Consider the following 27865-nt stretch of genomic DNA (forward strand, 5'->3'; position numbering starts at 1 on the left):
AGTAAAAGTAGAGTTTTCTGGGTAAATTCTCACTGCATCCAGGAAGATGAAGTAGGTGAGAGCAGAAAATAAACAGCAAAAAGGGTGTTGAGGAAGATAATCTCATGAAAAAGTCAAAGAGAACAATAAAACTTACCTAGAAAGAGCTCTGCAATCTTTTACCCCTCTGCAAATGCCACAAGTGGCTCCACTTGGTACCCTGAGAACAGCAGCAGCTTCACACCCCTTAACGTGCAGAGCAACAAGGTTTGTTTCATGCGAGTGTAAGTGCTTCTGAGCAGGCAAAAACCAGCAGACAAACAGAGGGAACAGGTTGGACTGTAAGGAAAATGAATAGCAAAGCAGCAGGGGATGTGTTTGGATAGAAATGTCACCCTGTGCTCCTCCCTCCACCTGACAAACAAAGGCCATGGAGGAGCACTGCCACCCAGGCACTGCTAAAGGCCAAAGGTTCAGTCATCCTCAGCACCTTGTGTCACCAGCAGAGGTGTCTCCTGGTAGGAAGCTGCCAAGCTCTGAGGCCAGGATGTAACCACAGTTTTTTGTCTCATTTCAAGGTATATTGAGAGCTTCTCCTCACCAAGAGATGGAGGTTTTAGTCACCAGATATTTATCAGCAGTGTTGAGCTCTGCAGTTTTGAAGTGTTTTGTGCTTCCAACAGATACACATGGGAAGGAGCCAAGGAAGAAAATAGGTGTGTCCAACAACTCCCTAACTTCTCTGTTTAGCCTGCAGAAGGAGACTGAAGGGGGGGTGTCTCATAAATATCTACAGGGGGTTTCAGGAGCATGGGCCAGTCTCTTTTCCACAGTGTCCAGTGGCAGGACAAGGGGCAATGGCCATAAGCTGGAGCACAGGAGGTTCAAGTGTAACAGAAGGAAAAACCTCTTTGCTGTGAAGGTGACAGAGCCCTGGAACAGGATGTCCAGGGATGTTGTGAATTCTTCTCTGGAGACATCCCAAACCCACCTGGACATGTTCCTGTGGGTTCTACTATAGGAGATCCTACTCTAGCAGGGGGTTGGACTAGATGATCTTCAGAGGTCCCTTCCAACCCCCAACACTCTATGATGAATCTCACATCAGGAGTGCGCACAGTGAAAGTGGGAGCATGAGAGGGTCCCCAGGAGGCAGGAAGATGAGCAAGAGCTGATTAAGCACTCTGGGAAAATAACACCAATGAAAGGGACACAACCACTGTCACCTCTTGAAGGACATGCTTTGAGTAGCAACCATGAAACTGGCTGCAGCACAGACAGAAACAAACACATCTCTAAAGCAGAAAGGGAATGGAAGAAGAAAGTATTAACTCCAGGAAGGATCTCCCCATGTATGTTGCCTGGCCATGACCACCAGCCCTCAGCAGCAGCTGTCAGCTTGCAGGCACCCAACGTCTACCTTCCAAACCAAGCATGCCAGCCATCCCAGTCTCCCTAGACACACCAGACAATTGTCTCCCCTCTACCCTTGCTCCCATCTTGTCCCACACTTTGGATGATCAGCTGAGTATCTCTGCCTGGACCCCAGACAGACAGAGCTTCAGATGATGCTTGTACAGCCCCTTGGCAGGTCTTCCTGGAGCTCCTGAAAACTCACACACTTGTGAGTGTGATATCACTTGTGCTAAAAAAAGTTTGTACACCACTTTGCAGAGGGGCATGTGGCTGCCTTGGAGGATCCTAGAAGTTGCTACTAACAGAAGTCTTGCTAAAGATCCACAGATATAAGCTCCTACATCACCACACAGCTGTAACTCCAGCACTGCATGTGGAAGCACAGGTGCTGTGGAGGCTGTTGTCCACCACATCATCCTCCTGGCTGCTATAACTGAGTCAGGTCCAGCATCAGGAACGTGGGAGTTGCTGCTCAGGAAGTCTGCTCTGCACTGCCCAGTACCTCAGCTCAGGTCCCCACCCAGGGCTTCCAACCAGATCACCAAACCACACTAAAAATAGCCAGCTCACTAAACCAGCTCTTGGCTCTAGTCACTCCACCTTCAAAGCACAGAGACTAACTATCCTGCCCTTCTGCAAACAAAAGGAGAATTCACTGCTCCATCTATTTATAAATTGCTTATTCACAGCTAGCAAGAACAAATTCTTTTCAGATGAGGAGCTTGGGGAAAGAGATTATGCTTTTTCTGGTTCCATGCTGAACACAGCCCAGCACCCAACCTGGTCATGCATTCATCCTCTGAGGTTTTTCTGTCTCAGCTCTCACCCAGAACCTGTGGCTGCCTTGCCCTCCAACACACAGAGCAGGAGGCAATCCTGCTGCTAGGCCACACAGAGCACAGGTTTGCTAGTTAAACCAAGGTGTATCCTGCTGTAAGATATATTAATATCAAATGTTTCTATCTTCTTTTCTCCACTTCTGACTCATCTAGAGGATGCCAGGAATCACTGGACTAGGCAAGTGTTCCCAGCTCTTGGCTAGGCTGGAAGAGCAGCAATAATGAGAACAACAGTGGAAAATGTCTGGCCAAGGACCAGGCTAGATGTTTTCCTGTCTTGCTGCCCAGCCCCTCACAACCATCTCACTTGAGCAGGAGCTCCCAGTGGTGCTGCCTGGCTCCTGGCACATTCTCCAGGATTACTGATGGAAGTGTCAGAGAAGCCTTTGAAATCCACCCCCAAACAAGCAGTGCATTAGTTCACCTTCCACAACACACTTCTCGAGTTGCCTGCAAGCCACAGACAGGTTGGCTGATCAATACCCAAGACAGCCAGAAGGAAAAAATACACCTGCTGGACTTCCTGACATTAGGTTATGAAAAAATATTGAGGTTGTTAACGATTTCCTGTTCAAAAGTAGGAAAATAAGTATTGGTAACATTGAAGTGATGGCTGTCCCCATGGCATTTGTCCACACTCACTGAGAGGAACTTCAGCTAGGCTAAGAACTTTTCATTTCAATCCTCAAAAGACTAGGGCAGAGAAACCTGGAAGCTTTCAGCTAACAGAGCTGGAGAAGCCCTGAGCCTCCAGCACAGCAGCTGCTGTGATAGTAAACGTGCTGGATTTAAACCCACCACCAAGGAATAAGTGACAATGCTGCCTTCAGCAGGTCACCTGCCCTTTGGGGTGGCCAGCCTGTGCTGAAGCCATCATCATTATTGCACCTCAGGAGGCACCACAAAGATAGCAGCTCATCAGCACCACACCCACACCAACTCCAGACCAACTGCAGCCTGGTCTTCCTGGAGATGGGAGAGCAGAATGGGACCAACTGAGCCCACCACATCCCCCTTAGCCAGCTCCCTGGGATGGGCTGCCTGCAGGATGCCTGTTCTGGCAACTGAGCTCCTGCATTCTGAGCTGGGAAAGGCTGAGATGCAGAAAGACTGCTTGGAGAAGGCTCCTTTCCCTTAGTGGATAAGCAGCTGGATGGGTAAGGCTAGTTTGTACAGAACTTGGAGGAGAAAGAATTATGCAGAATCTTGGTCAGCTCACACTGGGACAGAGTGAGTAGAGTTACCAGTTAAAGCCACTGCTGTGATGCTACAGCATCTTGTGGGATGGGACCATCCAGGAGGGACTCCTGGGGGCTTCTAAAGCATCTGTCAGAGAAACAAGTGCATGTACCACAACACATCTCTCCTGCATGACCACAACTCTGATGGGATGAGCTCCATTTCTGCAGTGCCACTGGCTTGCAGAACTCTGGTCAGACCTGAGCAGCAATCAGATCCCACTGCTCTGTGGTGAAACACTCCAAAGAGCATCTCAACTTTCCAGGAGGGCAGAGCAGGGAAAAATGTCAAAACCAACCCCAAGGGAAGCGTTTCAGTACTAAATAAAGACTAAGGCCTTGTTTGCTGTGCTACCAGAAGGTATTTTGGCAGGTAACATCTGACTGCACAGAGCACAGCCCTGCTCCCTTGCCTGCTTTGGCATCCCATCTCCAGCCTGCAGATGGGTCTGAACATCTCTCCTCTTACCACATCCTGGTTGTTCTTTTTGCCATGTGAAATCAGAAACAGGCATGAAAGTAACCTGTGAGAGTTGGCAAAACACATCCCCTGCAAAAGAAGCAATCCAGCCTCTTGCTTCTTCAATCCCAAGGTGATGGTGCAGCTGCCTTGTCCTCTTTGTGCCTCTTAAAAAAATAGAAATCACTTTTTTACCTTTAGCTCTGCACTTCTGCTTGGCATATTTTAGCTAACTGGAGCTAAGAGTCAAGAAAAGTCCTGCTCTTACCATTTTTTGCCTTGATTTATGTGCTATTTTTCCACATTTTAAGTTACCTGTTCACAGCTGGCCTCACAACTTCTAACAGTTCTTGGCAGTCATGACTCTGCCTGATCAGGCTTTTGCACCACGAAAGAGAAGAAAAAACTAAAACAATGGGACATGTAATTAAGACAAGAGCCAAAAAAGGTGGATCAGAAGGATAAAGCCACTTGACTTGCTTTTGTAAATAATTTCATTTCAAATATTGGGGGAGTGGGTGTGGAATGAAAAACTGTTAAGCCTTGATCAAGATTTTACACTTCGAAGTTGAGAAAAGCAACACTGTGTCCTGCTGAGTGCTTGGACACAACCAATCCTGTGCCATTTTCACACATCACCAGTGAAAAAACTGATTATTGGTACCCACACACATCAATAGCCACTCCATGCTAGCTTAGCAGGCCCACTCCAATATTTTGTCCCTACCCTGCTTTGATCCTGTCTGTTAAAGAAGCCTTTGAAAAATCATAACAATGGGAGCCTTGAGAGGGTTAACAGAGCTCAGAACCTTTAATATCTGCACACCAGTTTGGAGAGAAGGGAGCCACAGGGGAACTAAACCAAACAATGCCTTATATACAGAGATTTCAGGCCAAGTGATAAGAGCTTTTTCCCCCTTTTGAAAGGCTCCTGGAACACAAGTGGACTTCTTTAGTTCTCTGTCCAGAGTTATTAGACAATTAGACCTCAATTAAAGTCAGCCTGGAGGAGAGAAGGCTCCAGGGAGATCTTAGAGCACCTTCCAGTGCCTGAAGGGGCTCCAGGAAGGCTGGGGAGGGACTTGGGACAAGGGCAGGGAGGGAGAGGACAACGGGTGACAATTTTGAACTGAAAGAGGGGAGATTTAGATTAGATATGAGGAAGAAATTCTTCACCATGAGGGTGGTGAGACACTGGCCCAGGTTGCCCAGGGAAGCTGTGGCTGCCCCATCCTTGGAAGTGTTTAAGGCCAGGGTGGATGAGGTTTGTGCAGCCTAGTCTGGTGAGAGGTGTCCCTGCTCATAGCAAGGAGGTTGGAACCTGGTGGTCTTTAAGGTCCCTTCCAACCTTCACCATTCTGTGATTCAATGCAATTCATTTCCTCAATTAAAATACCTCATTTTAGTTCCTCCATCTCATTTTAGTTTAGCATCTGCTCCACAGGCTGAAGAGGACTAACTTCCTCCACTACATTAATTTACACTCCCCATACACCTGACCCATAGCCCACATGTCCATTCATACTGGCAGGCAGTGAATATAACCTGGATTAAACAGACCATGCTACACAGCCTGGGCACAAGCTCAACCACTGTGCACTCAAAGAATGATGTGTGTATCCTTTGTCCCTGCCCTTCCTAAGGTAATTAGAGCAGTAAATAACCCTGAGGGGCTCTGTCAGATCAGATTTCAAAGTTGATCATTTCCCCCGCACAAGAACACGAGGCTCAGCTTAAAACCAAAACAAAACATGAAAAGCAGACACGTTCTCTTCACTCTCCCAGGACTCTAAAGTTGCTAGTGTTCCTTAAAATAAATAAATATGTCAAAACTTCCAAACCAACAATCCCCATTATCTGTACTTCTTACATGGTGCCAGGAAGAAAGGTTAGACTGTATTGATTCTACCCAAAACTGCACCTAGAGCACTTCAGCAGCTCAGCAAGAGCAATGTGTTCACACAGCTGGCCAGAGCTGCTGGGAGGAGTCACCGCAAGGAGAGGAAAGCCACAGTGACACAGCCTGTCCACAGGGTGACACAGCCTGTCCACAGGGTCCCCTCTTGCTCAGCACCCAACTGCTGACCCCAGCTCCCAGTGAGAGGCAGCAACTTGCCTTGTCACCCTCTAGCTGGATTTCCAAAGAGAAAGGTTGTTCTTTCCCCAGTGTTTGGCTGAGACAACCTGCAAATTTTTTTGTTATCTCCTCTCTCTCCCCTCCCTGAAAACCTCCCAGCTTGTGATGGCAACGAAGAGTTTAAGCAGAGCAAGCTGGGGATGCACAAAGCCATTCCATGCCACCCCATCATCCCCTGCACCTACACACCAGCATTTCTCTCACAGCCAGGCTGGAAGCTCCTGGGTGCAAGGGTTGTCCTTCTACCCTGCTGTTTGCCCAGCACACAGAGAAGCCTTCCCACACTGATAGGCTTCAGGTGCTCTCACAGTACAAACAGGAGTTGTGCAATGCCCTGGGGATTTCAAACCCTGGCCTCTCTCAGGCTCCTCATACTGATTCTGCAAATGGGCAGTGAGTATTTGTTTGTGAAAACTGTACATGTGAGAGGAGATCAGGGCTAGCTCCAGCCAGAAAGCATGCCTGAAAGTTAAGGTCCTTGGAAATCCCCTTGCAGAGTGCCTTGCTGATAATGCCCTGGACCTAAAACTTCATCACTAGCATCAACAATTAAGACTCATGTTTTAGAGACACACAAAATATCCAGCCCTCTCTTCACTACACAAGATAAGTCTGATTTGGCTTGGAAAAGGAACTTAACCATCTAAGTGATTTTACCCAGACAAGTTTTTGGACTGGAGGGTAAAGTTCACTATGCTTTTCACCTTTGCTGTTTTCAACAAAAGCCCTCACTAACTGGAGCTGCTCTCCAGCCTGCACCAACGATGGGTCATCTCCATCTCCTCTTGTCCCCCTCTTGGGGCTCACCTGTAGTCCTGGGTGAGGGTGACACAAGATTCCTCCTTCCTCAGCCTGGCCAGGAGTGCTCCACCCTCCAACTGCAGCCTGACCAGCCGGATGTCTTCAAGAACATTCTTCATCAGCTGCCTGTAGTTCCTCAGCAGCACAGCTGCCTCCTGGAGGGACAGCAAGAGGGAGGGGGAGCAGTTACTGCAACCTTCAGGCAACAAGGGAACAGGCAAAAAACAGTGCCCAACCCAAAACACACAGACCACATCTCACCTCAGCCCACCCTAGGAAGGAGGGAGCTTGGTTCCCACGGCTGGTTCCCTCAGGCCTGTTTATCCAAAGGGATAAACAATCCTCCTTCTGTCTCGATACTTTCCCCACCAGGGAAAACTGAAACCCAGTTCCTATCACCATCCAGACTCTGAGCATGGAAAGAATAAGCTTTCCAGCCTCCTTTTTCCTTTCCAGCTCCTTCTGCTCCAAGAGCCCAGACCTGCACTGCTCCAAGCTGTGGGACAAGATGCACGTGAAGGGTTTGTGGATACCCACATGCAGACAGGAAGGCCCAGAGCAGCCACAGTTGCACCTTCGTTTTACTGCTGGGACACTGAAGGCAGCTCTGGCAGCAGCTCCCTGCTCTGCCAGGGGCACAGCAGCTTCTCAAGAGCAGGGGATAAAACACACTTGCAACAACACTGGCTTGACCTTTGTACCTTCCTCCCCTTGCCCACTTCCACAGTTCTGTTCTGGAGGCAGCAAAGCTGGAACCACAGCCCAGCCTTGGCCTTGTCACCACCATCTGTGCTGTCACCTAACTTCTCACCAGGCCGTTCAAGCCAGCCTGGTGTGGCAGAGCCTGAGGAAGACCCCAAAGCCAGCACCAGCTCCAAAGCTGGGACCTGCTAAGAACACACTCCAGCAGCAACAAGCACAGCTGAAGGGATCTCCTGGGTCACAGTGAGGGAGCAGAGAACCAACTTCTACACCCAGTGAAGCCTCCACCACTTCATTTGGATTAGCTTCTTCTAATCCTGCTGTCCTGACAGCTCCACAGTAACACACAGCTCAGAATCCTCTGCTACTACAGCTTGTAAAACCAAAGCCACAGCTTCTCTGCAGCCATCCAGCCTCCTGCTCTCTTCTGTCCCAGCCCACCTCTGACCAGAGGTGAGGGACACTCTTACCTCAGCTCTTCCTGGTAATTTTCCAGATTCCACTTTATGAATGGCTCCCTGGAGGAAGGCACAGGCACCTTGGCATCCTTGTAGCAAGTGTTCCAGCTTCTACAAGAAGAAAGAATCAAGGCAGGTTAACATCTTGTGGCTTACAAGAAAGTTGCTTTTTCAGCTTGCAGAAAGTTGTAAGTAGAGAAATCAAGAGAATAGAGGACATGAACCCAAGGGTTAAATGACACCATTTGGGGAGGCTGTACCAGCAGAGAGGCCCATCAGAGGCTTCAGATGCCTCCATAGCAAGGCCTCTATATAGACCTTCAACTCATACACTCAGGGCTCATATGGGCCACACTTGAGGAAAAATAAACAACCACAAAATCATACACTTATGTCCCACATTCTTCCTTGTAACTTCCCACTAAGATGAATCACTACACATGAATTTTGAAGGAACAAAACACAGTATGACTACTTAGAATTCCTCTGCTTTAAATAATTTCTGTTTATATTAAAAGTAGTGTAAATTAAAGATTAGGAAATTGGGAAGTTTCCACAATTAAGCACATTAACCTACTGACAAATCTGAAATCCCTCCCCTCTTTGGGGAGGGAAGGGAAAGGAAGGAAAAACAAAACAAAAACACCCCAAACATTTTAAAGGGGTTCACAGAACTTTTTTGAAAAGTCAGTGATCTAAAGCCTACATAGTGTCAAGATGCCACCCCCCAGCCACTGAAATCAGAGAAGGGAGGAACAGCTATTCCAAAACAAGAGTACTCAAAACAAAACAAAGTAGCTGTTTGAATTTTCCCTGAAGTGCCTCCTCCCTGGAGAGCTGGAGCAGCCCCAGCAGGGACAGATGAGCAGGATGCAGGTGAGATCACTGAGCCAGGAAACCAACAGCTGCAGATCTAAAGGGGCTGAGCATCTGGGCCATTATCACACACAGATCATGGTGTAAACAGGTAAACCAGACAGACTGATTCCTACACTAACTCCCCCTGGTAACATTTTGCATGTTCAGTTGCAAGGCACAGGAAATAGTCTGGTATCACGCTCGTTCCTTCAAGAAATATCCTCTGTATGGACACAGCACCTCAGTGATCTGGTTTTTCTCAACTCTGTCCAGAAAACTAATCCATAACTTCTTGCAAAGCTTCTCTGGTTCCTCACTGCTAAATAAACGTCAAAAATCAACCCCAGGCACCAAGATCTGGTTTCTGTACCTCTGCTGCACCAGCACAAGTTCATACACTGCCTTTAGATGCAATTTAAAAAATGGGTTCTAAAGTAAGTTGGAAAAGAGAACACTTGGCAGGTGCTAAGCCTAACTGCTGGGGTTTGCCAACACCACCACCACAGGGGTGTCATCAGTGATACCTTCACCTGCTTCAAATGCTGCACTGTGCCATGACACCACAGCCAAAGGACCCCGAGTATTTTGGGAGCAGAGGTGATGGCTCTGCCACCCCCCAGGGTGAGTGAATCACACACAAGGTGAAGAGAGGCAGTTTGTGTGCAGATTTACAGAGATGTCATCCTGTCTAGTCTCAGCACGTCAAATCATGTCTCGATGCAGCTTTTAGAGATTCAAGCACATGATCCCAGGACCTACACTCCCTCCACCAGCACAAGTGCACCCAGAGCTGGGTATGGGTGCTACAGGTGTGTTTCTTTCTAGAATCATGGAATGGTTTGGGTTGGAAGAGGCCTTAAAGATCACCTAGATCCAACTCCCTGCATGGGCAGGGACACCTCCCACCAGCCCAGGTTGCTCCAAGCCCCATCCAACCTGCCCTGAACACTTCCAGGGATGGAGCTTCCACAGCTTCCCTGGGCAACCTGGGCCAGGCTCTCACCACCCTCACACTCCACAATTCCCTCTTCATGTCTCACCTCAATCTTCCTCTTCCAGTTTTCATCCCTTCCCCCTTGTCCTCTCCCTCCCTGCCCTTGTCCCAAGTCCCTCCCCAGCTTTCCTGGAGCCCCTTCAGGCACTGGAAGCTGCTCTAAGGTCTCCCTGGAGCCTTCTCTTCTCCAAGTTGAACAACCCCAACCCTCAGCCTGTATTACAGGAGAGGAGCTCCAGCCCTCCTGTCTTTGAGGCCCTTCTGTGGACTTGCTCCAACAGTTCCACATCCTTACATTGTGGATTCCAGAACTGGGCACAGTACTCCAGGTGGAGTCTCACAAGAGCAGAACAGAGAGAGAGAAACACCCCTCTTGACCTGGTGTTGTTGCTTTTGGAAGAGGCCTTAAAGATCACCTAGATCCAACTCCCTGCATGGGCAGGGACACCTCCCACCAGCCCAGGTTGCTCCAAGCCCCATCCAACCTGCCCTGAACACTTCCAGGGATGAGGGAGCTTTGGGGTAGCCTGCACAGCCAGTAGCACCTGCAGCTCAGCCTGTGCTGCACTGGTGGCTGCAGCACCCTGTGCCAGGGCCACCTTCTTTATCAACAGTGTTTGACCCCTGAAGCTCAAGCATTTCCACAGGGTGCTCAGCCACCCTGCATCCCAGGCTTGCTCTAATCCACACCTGAGGGAGGTTCACTGTACACCTCTTGATCCAAGCCTCTTTTGGAGAAAAACCTCAAACAGGATAGTGGCACCACAGCAAAACAGGGAGAAAGAACCGACTGCTGGTACTGGCTCCTACTGCCACCTCTGTCTTGAGACTCCTGGAAAAGCAACCTGCACATTTCCTTTGCTTCCTTAGCTCAAAGAGGAATGTAAGGCTCCCCAAGGCTGAATCTTCCCTGCATTTTTAGTTTAGATGCTTTCCAAAGAGTTAAAATTTGATGACAGCTTTGGTAAGTAAGTGCATTTTATCTAAAGGATGACAAGGATGTTCCCAGAAGTATCTGAACTGATTATCAGGAACTTCCAAGTTTCACTCCTGCCACAATTGCAGTTTTTACTAAGGAGCTCTTAGCCTGCCCTGGGGAACCTGCTCCAAAACCAACAGGATCTAACTGCTTCTACTATGCTCAAGTTCTTGACTGTTAGTTCAAAGGCAACAAGATCCAACACCTTCTCCTGAGATTAGCACAAGTGCCTGCCCTTAAGCTTCAGGGTACAACTGAAGGCAAGTACCAATAGATCACAACACAACAGGATTGTTTCTTCTTTCCCTTCAAAATAAAGTCAACTTTGAATTAAGGTAGTTCAAGTAGATGAGTTAAAACCAAAAACTGTACTTCAGGCAGTCATGCCTCAGATCTCATGAGACCTCACCTGGAGCACTGTGTCCAGTTCTGGAGCCCCCAACACATGAAGCTGTTGGAATGAGACCAGAGGAGGCCACAAAGATGATCCAAGGGCTGGAGCAGCTCTGCTCTGGAGACAGGCTGAGACAGTTGGGGGTGTTTCTATGATTCTATGCCAAGAGATCACAGTGTGCATGTATTTTACGAAGACAGTATTAGTATTCTCTTGATAACAGATTCATTTGCATACACAGCTATTACAGGAATCACTGCCTTCTAATGCTTGTGGGTTCAGCTGATGGCAAGTTCCTCCTGCTCCAGCTCTGTCACCATGCCACCTCTTCTCTCAGATCCCAGAGCACACCAGACATCCCACTCACCATGCGGAAGCTTAACCAGTCCCTGTGGCAATAAGGGAAGGTTCCATCCAGTTCCAGGGGCAGCTGGGAGCTGTCTATGTGCTTGTGGAGGGACTTCATGGAGGTGAGAAGTTCAAACTGCACAGGAAGAGAAGAAATATGAGCACATTTGCATTAGGGTGTATTAGAGGAGGAGGGGATGGTTAACAAAAGACAGCAGCCTTTCTTTTTTATCTGTATTGCACAGCACACATCTGGAAGAGAACTACAGTAGAAAGGAACAGAAATCAGTTCAATCTTGTTGTACAGCTCTGTGGGTGAACCTTGAGGGACTGCAGGTCACAACATGCTGTTCCACCAAGCTGAACATCTGCCATGGAAGTCTGGCAGCAGCAACCTTCTCCAGAGCCAGCACCTCCTGGTGCAAGCACAGCAGCTCCCTCTCAGCTCCTGCCTCCTGCATTTGTTTGGGGAGCCTGAGAGGTTAAATCCAGTCTCCAGCTTCTCCATCTACCTCCTGGAACAACAGTCTAGCAAAGCAGCCTCTGCCCTTCCTTCAACTCTCCACTCATCACAGCAGCTATTCATTCACTCCAAATATTTCCTGGATCTTGACACAGATAATTTGCCTTCTATGAGTCTGCAGGGCCTCAGAGCATTGTTAGACTCACCCAAGAAACAGACAAGTGCTCCTGCAGGTAGTTGGAAGCCAGCCTAGACACCAGGAACTCAGGTGCAGACATCCAGCCCCCCTCCACACACAGTGAAGTTCCCACCTCCTGACAAAATAGCAATGATGCTTCCAATTCCTCCTGCATGCCTGTGTCTTTATCAGCCTTTGCTCTGCTCCCTCCCACGCCTTTTGGATTTGTTCAATGTGTTTGATGTCTCCTGTAGCTCCCTCTCCATGCACAAGCTTGCAGTCCCCTTTCCCACTTCCAAATCTTCCACATGGTGGCAATGAGGAAATGGACTAATGGCATTTGTTCTTCTTTAGCCTTCCAGGGCAGCTCAACACACAGAGAAAACCTGATGCTGTTCAAGTTTTCATTCACAGGGGCCAAAAGGGAGGTCCTGGCCTACTCCAACATCTACAGGGTTTTGGCAGGCACAGAATTTCTGTCCATTCTTGTAGCTTGTAACAGTCTTAGAGCAGAGGAAGATGACTGAGATGCAGTCTGATTCCTGCTCACTCCCCACAAAGAGAGGCTGAGAACCTACACTTCTTACACAGCTGTGGAATACCCAGGCAGACTGACTTCTAGTGGTGAATCTCCCTCCTCCATTAGCACCTCCCCTCAGTCTTCCCAGCCACAGACACACACACCCCACTTCCTCTTCCCCCTCTTGCAGAAGCCTCTCAGCCACTGAGAGCAGCAGCTATGAAGAGAGGAAACAGGAGACATGCAACACTCAGGAAAGCAACAAGTACCTTCCCAGAATGGAGTTCAGGATTTAGCCTGATGGGATCTCTTCCTGACCAAGGATCTCCCCCCTTATTAAGAGGAGAAGCTGAAAAGCATCTCTATTACTGTTAGTGGTGCAAGGCTCTTCCATACAGCTGTCCATGTTCCCAACAAGCTCCTCTGTGCCTTGGAGGGCCCCAACAGACTGACAACTATGGCACAAATGTCCCAGATGGACTCAGCAATGAACACAGCATGGCAGGGCTACACTCTGCTCACATCAGCTTTACAGCCCTATAAATACCACACCCGTAAGAGGCCACAGGCCATAAAATACAGGGAACTACAGAGATTTCATGTGAGAATAAACACACAGAGTTAAACAGAGGATATCAAGAGTTTCCCAGGAGGAATGGTTCCATTACCTGTCCTGCTGGTGGCTTCTCCATCCGAAAAGCTGGATCCCTTTCAACGAGCAGCAGCACCCCATGGATACAGTGGGGATCCATGTCCTAAAACAGAACAGAGCACAAACCCATTCTTGAGCTGCCTGGGATGCAAAGGAGAATGCACCATACCAGGCTTGTACAGGAGACTGCAATTTATCCTTCACAGGTATTTAGGAAGCCTGGAAGGAGGTCACCAGGTATAAGGAGGCCCACCAGGGTTATGTCCTTAAGGCAGTCTGCTGCAGATGAACTAGTCCTGCAGCAGTTAAGGAAGCAATGAAAGAGGTCATGCCTTGGCTACACTAAAAAAAAAGCCCTTTGCACAGGAAAATGTGTCAGAGCCAGGGGAAGAACCATATTCAATGTCCAAGCTTTTTCTTGATAATTTCCCTGGTCACTTCTCCTAACTGAAAGGAACTTTTTTTTTTCTTCACAGATGCCAAAAATGTCATCTTATCTTTACCTACTGCCAGCTCACAATCAAGGACTTGCATCCTGTTGCTACTGTTAAACCAACAGAAATTCCAAACACAAGGGACGTCTGGCAGCTGGAGTTCAAATGCTGGGATGCAGGAGCAGCTCTCCAGTTACAAAAGCACTCCACGGGGAAGTGAGAAACAATCACAGGGAATGGGAAACGTAGCAGAAAGATCCAGACCACGGAGACAAGACTCACTAAATACATGATGCCTGGACCAGGAAAGCAGGAACTGAGCTGCCATTCCACACGGTTAAATAGGAGCCATCCCACCTGGATGCAAAGACCTTGGAAACTGTCAAGCAGCAAATCCTGCCCAGTATTGCTCAAGCTGCAGGGAACCTGCCCACCAGAAGCCCATAACAAGGGACACTTGTTTGAATAAATGGCTCTGGCAGTGATTGAGGTTAAACATCCACATGAGCAGCAGGGCCAGAGCAGAGAGGCGAGTGCAGCAGCAGAGACTGAGCCACCAAACTTGACAGCAGGCCCAGTACAGCAATTAAGAAACAAAGCAAACACAAGGAGACCAAACTCTGCAAGTGAGAGTTGGGGTGTTCAGACTGGAGAAGAGAAGGCTCCAGGAAGACCTTAGAGCACCTTGCAGTGCCTGAAGGGGCTCCAGGAAAGCTGGGGAGGGACTTGGGACAAGGGCAGGGAGGGAGAGGACAAGGGGGAAGGGATTAAAACTGGAAGAGGGGAGATTGAGGTGGGACATGAGGAGGAAATTCTTCCCTGTGAGGGTGGTGAGACACTGAAACAGGTTGCCCAGGGAAGCTGTGGCTGCCCCATCCCTGGCAGTGTTGAAGGGCAGGTTGGATGGGGCTTGGAGCAACCTGGGCTGGTGCGAGGTGTCCCTGCCCATGCAGGGGTTTGGGACTGGATGATCTTGAAGGTCCCTTCCAACTCAAACCAGTCTGGGATTCTATGATTCTATGGTAAGTAAAAGCAGCAGCAGAGATTCCAGAGCAGGAAAATACCCTTCTCTCATCTAGTTTTAAACAGGATCCTTTTGAACTGGTAGGAAAAAATCCCAACTCAAATACCCCTCAGAACAGCAAGAGGTTTCTCAGTCTTCTTAAATCCATTTTTCCAAAGCAAATAATTCACACTTTCACTGTTATTTGAACACTGATCAAAAGGCCAAAGAGATTTTATGGCATAATTAGGCTCTATTAGGAAAATACTGTAGCTCATCTAAGGGAGGAAAGGGAGGCATTAGAGCTGCATTAGCAGCTCTCAATGTGTCTGCCAGAAAGTACTGAAAGATGAAGACTGGTCACAGCTTCAAGACAGATCATGGTACTAAATACATTTATTCTTTCATAATCCTCCTTCTACCCCCCCAGTCACGAGACGGGCAATCTGAGTGAGGGATAAAGGTGGTGATGGTGTAACATGAGGTTACAACAACAGCCAAAACACTCACTTGTTTGTTACTTCTGAAAATAGAGACTGAAAAAAACATTAATAAATAAAACTGTCAGGAGAGAAGTTCAAGGTTTTCCAAGAAGTCCTATTTCCAAATAAATCAAGTCTTTTTCACCATATTTTTTCTTTAAACAGCTGAAGAGTCAGTCTCATCCAGCACTGATGGAGCAATCCAAACAGACTAAAACAGTTTACAGGAGCACCCTGGGACACAGGCAGAGCTGGGAGCAGCTGGATGCTACTTGAGGAAGCTTTCCTGCAGCTTTTCTGCACAACCTCTTCCCTAACAAAACCAGCTATCTGGAAGGAAGAGACAAGAGTCCTCCATCTCCCAAAACAGGCAAAGTGTGGACAGAATAAAACCACAGAATCACGGAATTGTTAAGGTTGGAAGGGATCTTAAAGATATCTAGTTCCAACCCCCCTGCCATGAGCAGGGAACCTTCCACTAGACCAGGTTGCAGAAAACGTCCTCCAACCTGGCCTTGAAAACCTCCAGGGATGGGGCATCAGCAACCTCCCTGAGCAACCCATTCCAGTTCCTCACCACCCTGAGAGTGAAGAATTTCTTCCTAATACCTAAGCTAGTAGCCCCTAAATAAAGGGGCACCCACAGGAGCTCAGAATAAACAGGGAAAATACCCATCCCTTTGAGATTACTTTTTTAAGGTAAGAGCATGATATACTTTTTTCCACCTTTCTAAGGCAGAAGCTTCAGGCTTCTGACTTTCTTATCCTAATGGAAACTCATGGCCACAACTGGCACACCTGGAAGCACAGGCTACCAGGAATGTCTGTGCAGTTGGGACAGTCCCCAGATACCATGTTCAATGTCAATGTAACCACTTCTAATGGAGTAGTAGGAGGTCCCTGGTCTTTAACATCAGACCAAGGTCCTTTGTACTTCTGCAGGGACAAGGCATGTAAACACACCCCTTAAACAGAGAGGCTTGCACAGAAGTTTTCTACTTTGAACTGCTGCTCTTCTGAACTCTGTCTTCGTAAACAGACTCTTCCCATACCAACCCAACACACAGATGCAGCAGATGACAGGGTTAAGCATTCCCACTGATTGTGAAATTCAGAAGCATCTCACTCTATAAAGACTCAGAGGGCAATCCCACAGATATCTGTTCCCTGAACATCCCACTGTCCAGGCCCTTCCTGCTCACCAACCAAGGGATCAGCCCAGCACTACCAAGAAGCAAAGTTCCTCTGAACAGGCCTTCCAGCACAAAGCTCACTGGTGACCAAACATCACAGCAGCGTTTCCCTCCACAACAATCCTTGCTCCAAAGCATCAACCTGCAGCTTCCCACAGGAATAAGCATGGTCTGTTCTTGCAGCAGGTACACCCTGAGCATTTCCCCTCACCTCCATATGGAGCTGCCAGAGCTCCTCCTTGCTCCTTCCTGAGCTAGCTCTGCAGCACTGCTTTGCTCTCCCTCTGCTCCCAGTGCTGGCTGGGACAGAAGAATTTCTCACCTACCCGTACTCTAAAAAGGAAGGGTTGCAGAACACAATTCCCCCCACCCTGAAGGCAGAGAGGATGAGAAGCTTTCACCAGCTTAGGTGAAAGCTCCAGAGAGAGCAACTGTCTCCCAGTGCTGGAGGGAAACCTACGAGGACCAGAATTGTCTATTAGCATTTGAAAAGTCTGTTCACACATTTATTCCAGAAAGATGGAAGAGCAGAATAAGTATTTCATCAGGCTGACAGATTTTGACCCAGAAACCTGTGGGATCAAAGTCATCCCTCTCCAGGGAGGTTCTCTGGGGTTCACAGCACTGCAGAGGAAGGACTCTGCATCAGGGATCTCTGCTTGCCCACTGTGAAGCTCCTCACTGCTCAAGAGGAAAATGTCCCTTCCAAACTGAACAAGCACCACCAGATTTCAACATTTAACAGATTCCACCCACTCTATCATAGTGAGACTCACAAAAGCCATATAAATAAACTTGGAGAGCAGAACAGCAGAGAAGTGAGCTCCACACAGTTTGCTAGAGACAAGGGACACTGGAAGAGGCAGCAGGGATTTCAGAAAGGACCTTGAGGAGAGGATCTGTTTGGGACCTTACAGGCACAACAAAGAGTATGCCCCTGTATCCACTGGCCAGCAAACCTTGCTTTGCTCTAGAAAGCCAAGCTCACCCCACTGCAGTTACAGTCAGTTTTCTTTATTTCACAGAATTATAGCATGGTTTGGGTTGGAAGGGACCTTCAAGATCATCTAGATCCAACCCCCTGCATGGGCAGGGACACCTCCCACCAGCCCAGGCTGCTCCAAGCCCCATCCAACCTGCCCTTCAACACTGCCAGGGATGGGGCAGCCACAGCTTCTCTGGGCAACCTGTTCCAGTGTCTCACCAGCCTCACACTAAAGAATTTCTTCCTAATGTCCAACCTCTAGATTTCTCTATCCTTGTGTCAGAGAAGATAACAGTATTGCCATGGGATCACAGAGGGAAATACTACAGATCTCCAAACGGCTCAGAGGAACCAGGGGATTATTCCTGTGCCATAGTCAGGTGATGAGCTACTTGAGCAGGTCTGGTTCATGGCATCTGCAGAAGAGTCAGGGTAAGGACAGAAAAACCACAAGCAGAGTCATCAGCTGCTGTCAGTCACTGTCACCTAGAGAACACACTCAGCTCCAGCAGTCTGTCATGCAGCACATCAGCTCCTGTTAACTGTAGCACCACCCTGATAACGAGGAGCTCACACAGCCCTCACAGCAGGATATTCCAGGGGCTCTGCAAAAAGCCTGCCCATCTTCCTCTCCTCAGAGAGTAGGAAACTTAAGGTTGGAAAGGCTTTATCCCTGTCACACTTGTATGAGAATGGGGACACAAAAAGCACACTGACCCAACATGTTGCTGATTTCCAAATTGTCCCACTAAGACACAACCACAGGCAACACTCCAAAGCTTTAGCCAGCCACGTGGGCACAGCAGAAAAGAGAAGATAACTTACCTGTTACCTCTGCAGAACACAGCAGGGCACCAGATTACTCCTTCACCACAAAGAACGAGCACATGGAGAGAGCTCACAGCTCCACCCAGCCCAGGAAGCAGGACAGAGCTCTGACTCAGCCCCAACTCTCAGATGTGGCACAAACCACAGAGAGACCAGCCTCATTAACACACTGTCCCGTTCCAGTCTGCAGGCTTGGAGTCCTAAGAGACCTAAGCTCTGATTAAAAAGGAACACCTGCTTAAACATGATTAGTCATAGCTACAACCCAGCAACTCCTTGGGTTTCTAACAGCAGCAGAGAGCTGCTGTGTGGGAGTGGGGGCAACACAACCCACTTGCTCTCCAAGTGACTGAGAGGAAAGCCTTTGACCTGAAGCAATATAGAGTTACAGCACATCTGATTCCAATCACTCACCAACAGCCACATCAACAGCTGCATGTGCTCTTCTACCTGGCGTGACCCTTTGCTCCACAGCAGGCAGAGGCCTCTCTTCCTGCCCTCTCCAGGGTGGGCAAAAATCCCTGAGTATTTCCCAGATCCCCTCACTGCAGGGGATAACACCTCTGAGCACTATAATTCATGATAGTGTTCAAACTTCATAGGATTCCAGACTGGTTTGGGTTGGAAGGGACCTTCAAGATCATCCACTTCCAACCCCCCTGCATGGGCAGGGACACCTCCCACCAGCCCAGGCTGCTCCAAGCCCCATCCAACCTGCCCTTCAACACTGCCAGGGATGGGGCAGCCACAGCTTTTCTGGGCAACCTGGGGCCACGGTCTCATCATCCCCACACTAAACCATTTCTTCCTAATATCTCATCTAAATCTCCCCTCTTCCAGTTTTAATTCATTCCCCCTTGTCCTATCACTGCATGTCTTTGTACAAAGTACATATACAAGTACAAATACTTCCCAGCAGGGATAACCATGTTCTAGGACTAGGAATATCTCTGGGAATGGTGGATGTCCTAGCAGGCAATCAAATCCATAAACTCTTTATGAGATTCCCTACAGAAGATGCCACAATGAATTTTCCACATGAGCAAAGTGTCTTGAGTGTTACAGAGCAAGGCTCTGGTTTCTCAAAATCAGGTCTTACCAATAATCCCAGAAAAAAAAGACAGAAGTTTTCACTTAACTATATAGAGGGAGAAAAGCTGGGAGAGGTGTCAGTTGGGTACAGGCTGTTCTCAGCACTGAGATGGAACCAGCTCTGGAGGGGTGGGGAAGGCTGTTCTCTTCTAACTCAGACTTGCTTTGGTTTTCTGCTTTGTCTGCAGACTGGCAAGTCCACGCCAGCCTCCTGAAACAAGGCTGGGTGCCTAGCTCCTCCTCCCAAAGCCAGCTGGAAGCCAGGTGGCAGATGGAGACAGAAGCCACAGATGGAGACGTGACAGAGAGGCAGCCAGCTCCAGGCTCACCTGCAGTGTGCTGAAGGCCTTGAAGAGAGCAGGAACTGGGGAACAGCGACGAGCATCCACAAGGACAGTCAGACCCAAAGCCTGACACTCTGGTCTGCAAGGACAGAGAAAGAGGTCATGTTTGTCACCAATGAAAAATAAGAGTATGAAAACAGAACCCATGGTCATGACAGGTGAAAAAGCCCTAGTATATTATGGCTCTGTAAGGACAGGAGCTACCTGCCACCTTCTAACCAAAACAGACACACAGAAACCACCACCTGGATTGCTCAGTTTGTACCATTACTATTTCCACCTGATCTTCCCATTTCTCCAGTTCCCAGGACACATCTCACTGACTGCAGAGGTGCAGATACCTGCTCTGCATAACCCACACCTAACTGTGCTCAGGCAAGACTTGGCCTTAGCCACACTGCTTCACAAGAGCAGCCATTCTGGATCAGACCTAACATCTATGCTGCCCAGAACCAGATCTGAAGGGAGAAGCATAAGAAACAAAGCATGAGTAGCAGAAGCTGTCTCATGGGTTAAGCCTGTCCCCTTAAACAATGGTTTAAAGGCTTAAAAAACTTTAATAATAATTAAAAAAAATCACTACTAGAGTTAACTTTACCTCTTATTAATCACCTAAAAGTGAAACAAAGTTCCAGTTGAGCCTGACATGAGCTAGGAGAAGACAGGAAGAGTAACTGCAGCAAACTCCATCCTGCAGACTCTAAAAACAACTGTCAGCCAGACATCAGGGAAGATTTTCTCAAGTCTAGCAGATCTTCTCTCCCTCCCAGCTTGCAGGCCCAGCCTTAAATATCATGTCACAACACTGTTTCAGGGAGCTGCTGCATGACTGCCCCATCAGAGCTCCCAAATCCCATTTTCTGAGCTAATGAAGGATAATGAGAACAGCTTGGATTCATGGCAACATCTGAAAACATTCAGTACACACCTAATTCCACCAGACCACGTGCACAAGGCTCATACAGAACAGCCAAAGTGCTTGCTGAGCACCAGGCAGATCCCCACCTGTACTATTTTGGGACTGTCTGGACCAGGTTGCTAGGCCAACAAAACCAGCCTGTTCCACCCTCAGCTTCCACACCCCTGGAAAGCAAAATCACCACAACAGCAGTGTCCACCCTGTCACCCCAAGAGTGTCACAAACCTGGGGATGCTGTGCAGGTACAGAAGGAGGCGTACAAGCTCAGGGGTGTTGCAGTGGGGGTTTAGCCAGGCTGTGTTCCTTGTGGTTATTATGGCCACTGCACGTCCTGATTTGTCTCTGGTACCTGTCAAGAGAGAGGGAGGAAAAAAGTCACACAGGGAAGTCAAGAGAGGCTGGTTTCAGGTGGCTATGCCTCATATCCCCCTACTACCACCCCATCACCTACTGGAAGTGCTCCAAAGAACCAGATATAGTTGCAGTTGTGTGTTGCAGATTGCAGTAGGCCATGAACACACTTCCAAAGTACCCAAATGCTGCCCCAGAGTGAAGCAGCTGAGCTCTGCTTGGCTTTCTCTCCTGATAGTGTTAAATCTGGACTGCTCTTGTCTACCCTCATTCTTCATAAATATGGCTGGAGTTGGCTAGTGACAACCCAACCTTCTGAGAAACTCCAGTGTGTCATTAGCTCAAGATAAACAGTCTCACCTCTACTTAGAACACGCACACTGGTGTTAAAGAAAACACAGACAGGTTTGCAGAACAAGATGAGAGGGGCAATCCGCACTGCAGGCTGGGCCTAGCACCTCCCCAGACATTTCTTCCTGGAAGCAAAGCCCTGGAGCAGGAACCCAGAGCTCCTCCTCAGAGGCTGCAGAGTGGACAGCCTGGATCACACTCCTGCCTGCAGCTCTGCCAAGGGCAGTTGGTGCCAGGCTTTTGTTAGTCACAGAGCTCACCCAGTGCCAAGGGAACTAGTAAAGCCCAGCATGGACAACACAGCCCAGCTGTGGTGTGTTGAGGAAGGAGAAACCCCTCTGCTTCACTTAGCCAGGACAAGAGTTCTCTGCCCCCACTTCCCACAAGCCCAAAGACACAGCTCCCATGGGAACCAAGCCTGCTCCATGAGGTCCCAAAAGTAAATGAGAGTCTGGCTTTGGGCTTTATCTGCACCAGGCACTTATAACTCTGAAGGGGAGGATGTAACAGTGCCATTTCTGGAAGTGCATCCAGCCTCCTCTCCAGATGCAAAGGATGGGTAAGGAGCACCCCACTTTGGAGCCCCAGAGGTGCCTCTGCCATTCAAAAGAAGTGACCAGCCTTCTGCCACCACACACGTTCCCAGGAAGGCAAGTGAGCTGGAGAACAGCAGGGACTGCACCTCCATTGTGTGACAAGTAGCTCACAAGAACAGCAGCCCTTTCCTGTCATACAAATTGTGTGAGAGGGAGAGGAAAAATCCCAAGCACAAGATGAAACCAGAAGCTTAGAAAAAGCTGTATCTTTCTGGCTCTTCTGAACTTACCACTACGCCAGGAGATACTGTCCTGGACCACCTCTCTTCCTATCCCAGGGAAAAGCACATGAGCTGACAGATAAAACAGACACAGATGGGCAGCTCCAAGCACAAAAAACTGCCCTGGTGTCATCTCAATCTGTCACCAGGATTTGACTTGAGTAAGGGCCACAGACACAGATGGATATCACTTAGAAGGAGAGCCTTCTCTTTCCCAGGGACCAGGTACCAAACAGCAGGGACAAAATATTTCCTTGTCTGAATCAGGAGTTCTATTATTCCTGAAATATGGTCTTCTGGATTATTAATCATAAAAAGTTATCCTTCATAATATGATTATTATATCATATACCAATGTCTAACAAGTCCTTAACTGAGTGGTGAGTGGATTCCCTCAGGTGGCAGGATTGCCCACCAGAATCCAAAATGAGACAGGCAGGAGAAGAGCCATCAGTCAAATCCAATTCTGCTGCTACAGATGTGATTCCTCCCCTAGACAAACACTCTCTTGGAAGTGGCATCAAACCCAAACCTTCTTTCTTCAATGCACTTTGTGGGCACATCCTTTCATCCCATATGCAAATGCATTTGCCTCGTTTAACATTTGTACATGACAATAGAAATCTGTGACAAAGGGCACAATTAGGGCATTAGGTGACAAGTTTTCTACAGCAGCAAGGACTATAAGCTTACAGAAAGACCCCTTTCTCGAGCACTGTGATTTTCTGGCTGCTATACACAGCATAAAAACATTCAACTTCATCAGCAGACCAGAAGATTAGAAAAACTCCTTTGGAATTTGTTGTAACAATTTCCCTCCCACTACAAAATTGCAAGTTTGAAAGTACCAGCATTCTGCCCTGCACTTGGTTTCCCAATTCACCTTCTTCCAGTAGACTGAAAAAGTCTTAATTCCCTTTTCTCCTTCTCCACACAAAGGTGTTTTCATCTCGGGCATCTTAGGAGACAAATGACCTTCCAGTTTCTTGCCATAAGACATCCAGTTCAGTTACAAGAAAGGGCTGTCACTCTCCTCTGCACCATCTCAAATCTCCTTCCTAACTTCTCCACTCTGCACAGGTCCACCTGACTTCTGCTCTACTCTCTGGCCAATTTTCAACTCCACCTGGCTCCTGAGTTGATCAAACACAGCTACCTTCCTGCCCTTGGCAACCTTCTTGCTGCCTGGGAAAGGAAGCAAGCAGAGGGACAAGCTGCTTCCCACTGGAGAGGTAAGATCCCACCTCCTCTGCTTTACTTTGTTTGGTAAAACACAAAGACCTCTTGTGTGAGTCCTGGCTCCTCTATCCAACAGCCTCAGCTCTGTTCACTGCTCTGCCAATATTTGTCCCATGCAGAGGTTTAATTTGCAGCAATTTGATGCTTGCTGCCACATCAAGTGCAAACACTGAATAATGTTTGACCCCTAGCTGATCTCAGCAGAACAATTCTGGGAAGTCCACCCTTGACAGCTAGTTTTGCCATCTGCTGTTGAGCTACACTCCTGTTCATCTACACTTCACTGGGAGATTCCTTTCAACTCCGTTTTGTCATGAAATCAAATGCTTCCTAAAAATCTATTCTATCTAGGCTGCTACATCAACCACACTTGTGATTACTAAGAATAAAATTGGTTTTACATAAGTACTGTCAAACAGCCTCTTCTGCACTGCTATCCTTTAATTATCTACCAAGTGCATCAAGTTCCTATTGTTTTGGCCAGGTCTGATGCCAGGCCCACCAGCCCATCATTAGCTGCACCCTTATCCTTTCTTTTTGAACTCCTTGTATGAGCCCACAGAGTTGGCATTTTCTGACTCAGACGTGCATGATTAACATTCCAAGACTCCTGGGAGCAAGTTAACATGATTTTCATGAGAGGGAAGTTCTGCTTCCTGCCCTTCCCATTCAGAAACTTTAGAGGATGCAAGAAGTATTCATTCTGGAGAGGTTTGGGGATGAAAGACATGGAAGTGGCATCATTCTGCAGTGCTCCAAAGAGAGGCTCTCCTGCAAGCACAATTCCCAGGCACATTCTGGCTCAGCTACTCACCTGGCAGGCAGGCAACGCCGCTCCGGAGCACCTCTGGGTTCACATCCTTGACTATGGACCGACCACCCCAGGCACTGCCCAGCCCTGGGGATGTTGGGGGAGTAAGAGCTGCTGAGGTGTCCTCCAGGGCACTGACTTTGCTCACTGGTTTCACCACATCTGTGCTTGTTGCTTCTTTTCTTGTCTCTTCCCCTTTTGACACCATCCCTGTAAGACAAGCAGCAGTCAGAAGCTGGAGCAGAGCTGCACCCAAAAGGTCCCAGGTGAGTACCACAGGGGTCAGGGTTGGAAAGGACCTCTGAAGATCATCTAGTCTGGGCCCCCTACTAGAGCAGGATCACACCTACAGTACATCCCACAGGAACAGGTCCAGATTATGGAGGGACCTGCCCACAGCCCCACCACTTTGCAGCTCCTCCAGCCCTCATGCCAGCACCATGCACCTTCCAAACCTGGTTATAACGTTAATATTACTGCGATTCTAAAAAAACCAAACCAATTTATTGTGAAGTTTGCAAGTTACAAAAACCCAACTGAGGATTGCTGCAATCCAAGCCATTTTTAAAAGGTAACGTATCAAGCAGTACATGTCTGCTCACAGCCTGGAAGTCTGGCGTGGTGCAAGTCCTTGGCCAAACTCCAACAGCCTGAGAATGTTGAAGTGATAAAGCAGCTCCTGACAGGGAGAGCTGCTCCAGCAGAGCAGAATTACTCCCCCAACACCACTTTCAGATTAGTTCCTGAAAATATGAATACAACTCGAAGCTGACAAATCAGCTGGAAATTAGCCAGAAGAAATCTTGTTCTGCTCGTCCAGATCTTTTTAATAAACAGTTAATGTGAAAGTCAGAAACCTATTTTAAACCCCTGAAGAACAAGGTGATTACACCCATCAGCTCTGTTTGAGAACTGGAGAAAATGCTTCCTTTGCCTGACACACCAGCTCTCAAGTACAAAGCAGCAGAAGCAATTACTTCTAAAATTAAACATCTGAGCTCCTACATGGAAACTAATGCTGGTTTTATCAAGTTTCAATTTTCATGTAAAAGTCACTGGAAAGAATAGAAAAAAAAATATCTACCTCCTGTGTAAGAAGCATTATTCCCCATTTCCCAACATTTTAAGAATTGGAAGCCAATAATACGTCTTCAATCTTTAGCATCCTAAGTACACCACAATTTTATCCCACTTTCAGAAAGAGAAACTAGAGGAAAGGCCACACTTTGCTGCAAATCCTGACACCTCAACATCTACCAAGGAAAAAATCGGCCTCTCTTTTGGAAAATAAGAGTGTGGAGTATTTATTTGCTTGCCATGAAGGCAGACGTTTTAATTGCTACTTCAAATTGATTCCAGCCATCCTACCTTCCTGCTGCATCAACAATGCTGACAATTGACTCAGTTTATTTACTAACAGATTCCAATACTTCATTAAAGAGCAGGACCAGGAACAAAGCAGTCCTTGAAGTGGCTTTCAATACAAGTTTTAGCAGTGGAGATTTACAGGTTGAGGCTCAGCCCAAACTGCTTTCAAAATTGCTAAAGTGGGTGAGAGAAGTGCCCTGAGCAGCATGGCTCACTGTGCAAAATTATCCCACTGTGGGGGGAAACAAGGAGGGGCTCCAGGGCTCTGCACCAATGCCGTGATGGAGCAGCTGCCCATCACTCTTTGGTAACATCCCCTCTTGAGGGAGCATCCCTGGGACCCAGATTAGCATCTGCTGCATTTGACCACATAAAATGCTGTGAGGGCTTCAGGGCTCTGCACAGTTCTGGGATAAATCAGAGCTCAGTTCTCTTCCTAGTACTGCCTGAGCCTCCACTTCCCATGGATGAAAAGGTCATTTGCTTTGGACAACCCTGTTAGACCTTCCTGAAGTGCCATTTCAGGGCGGCACTGATCTCCTGTAGATGAGCTATACTGGAGATCATCTAGCCATGTAAGTCATGCCCCAAAAGTTGCACACTAAAGGGTACTAGACTTTTCTAGGAGAACATCTTCCCAAGGAACTGGAAAGGCCTGGAAATAAGCATAACCACCGTTTCATAGAATGGTAGGGGTTGGAAGGGATCTCTGGAGATCATGTAGTCCAAACAAGTCCAACCTTTACTACAACCAAGTTTGTAGTAAAGGAATCTGCATTAAATCAAGCAAGCCTGCAAAGAGGACCAAAAGGTGGCATTTAAAGAAGTCAAGAAAGGCAACATAGCTTTACTGAAGGTACCACACCATGGCAAGAGCAAGGCATAAATCTACCCTTTCAGGAATGAGGTAGCAGCTCCCAAAACCTTGGAGAGAGAAGCATTGTGCTCAGACCACCAGGCACAGTCCTGATACTGGGCCTTTTTAGTCCCAGGGAAACCTCACAAGAGTTGTGCAGCCTCCAGATTATATACACCTTGCCCCAACAAACCTCTTCCCTGAGCTGCTGGGGCTCAGTTTGGATTTGCAGACCCCACCTGTCCCCCAGCAGGCCCAAGCACAGTGTTTGCCACTTGCAATCTGGGGCAGAGGCACTTCCCAAAGCGGAAATTGGAGAAGGCGGAGGATTACATCAAAAAGCAAATTGAGGACTGGGACATCTGAATTTGCCATGTTTGCAGGTTCCACCTTTCCCTGAGGTTAAGGATGTGGTAGAGGAGGATTTGCTTGTGTGCATTTCAAAGAGACATTAGCATTTTTCCTGCACACTGCCCCAGCACCAGGATCATCTAGGCTAACATCACGTAGGAACAGAGAGCTGAACAAAACAGGAGCTGCTGAATAAGCCCCAGTGGGGCTTTTCAACCAATTTCTTGATGATCAAGATATTTTCCATCCCCGAAATATAAGGATTCTTTCCAGAGCTGCAAAGTTTCAAAATGCACTTTCACTTGCATTAGTTAGTCATGAAGGAAAAAAAGCAGTCAGGTTTGCTGTGAATGAAACCAGTGTAAATTTTAAGCCACCAACTCACATTTGACTCCAAGTGTTTCTAAGAGAGATCCTACTCGTACAGAACATAAAGCTCAGTTTGTGACTGGGAGTGGGAGGAAGGGGAGAGAGTTAAGGGAGAAGGAAAAATCTGCAGACACAGCAAACTCAGCTCTGAATGTGTATTTTGACTTAAGCTTTAATGTCTGCCTTAACAAAGCAAGCTCCCCCACCTCACCCAGAGCAAATCGTGCCTCTGCCCACTGCTGCTGAGGTGTGAAGTGCAGAGCTGAATTGGCCCAGTAAAGCTTAAGATTTGCTGTTATTTATAGTTTAGGCAAGATACCCCCAGTTTCCAATCATAGTAGCAAAATGACCTCAACAGGAGACAGTTAGAGAGAATTTAACTTGCCCACAGACTGGCTGGCTGGAAAAGTCAATTTGTAGGACTGAGAGCAGGGCATTTGCTTCACTTAGTCATTTTATCTCTGAATTATCTTATTATTGTATCAGTGAGGGTTTAACAGGGCTAGATAAGGGGATGGCTCGCTTGGATCTCTAAGCAATCAAATGTAATTGAATGGATTAAGCTTGTTACAGTTCCAGCTATAGTGTTTAAGAAATAGTGCCCTCATTAACAGACATCTGAGCTGCCTTAAAGAGTTCAGTCTGTTGCTTTCGGG

At 47.8% G+C, this 27865-nt stretch overlaps 1 protein-coding gene across 1 annotated transcript in view; it reads right to left on the bottom strand.

Moving 5' to 3' along the window:
* Window positions 1-27865, bottom strand: part of PLEKHG4 (pleckstrin homology domain containing, family G (with RhoGef domain) member 4) — a 69988-nt gene that overhangs the window by 35534 nt on the left and 6589 nt on the right. The window contains exons 3-9 of the mRNA XM_010001046.1: window positions 24269-24475; window positions 20922-21045; window positions 19763-19856; window positions 13433-13519; window positions 11623-11739; window positions 8043-8141; window positions 6877-7025 (exon numbers count right to left, since the gene is read on the bottom strand). Coding sequence (XP_009999348.1) covers window positions 6877-7025; window positions 8043-8141; window positions 11623-11739; window positions 13433-13519; window positions 19763-19856; window positions 20922-21045; window positions 24269-24475 — 877 coding nt within the window. The remainder of the gene's footprint in view (window positions 1-6876; window positions 7026-8042; window positions 8142-11622; window positions 11740-13432; window positions 13520-19762; window positions 19857-20921; window positions 21046-24268; window positions 24476-27865) is intronic.

Source organism: Chaetura pelagica, unplaced genomic scaffold (genome assembly GCF_000747805.2).
Source record: "Chaetura pelagica isolate M959 unplaced genomic scaffold, ChaPel_1.0 scaffold856, whole genome shotgun sequence".
Taxonomy (NCBI): Eukaryota; Metazoa; Chordata; class Aves; order Apodiformes; family Apodidae; genus Chaetura; species Chaetura pelagica.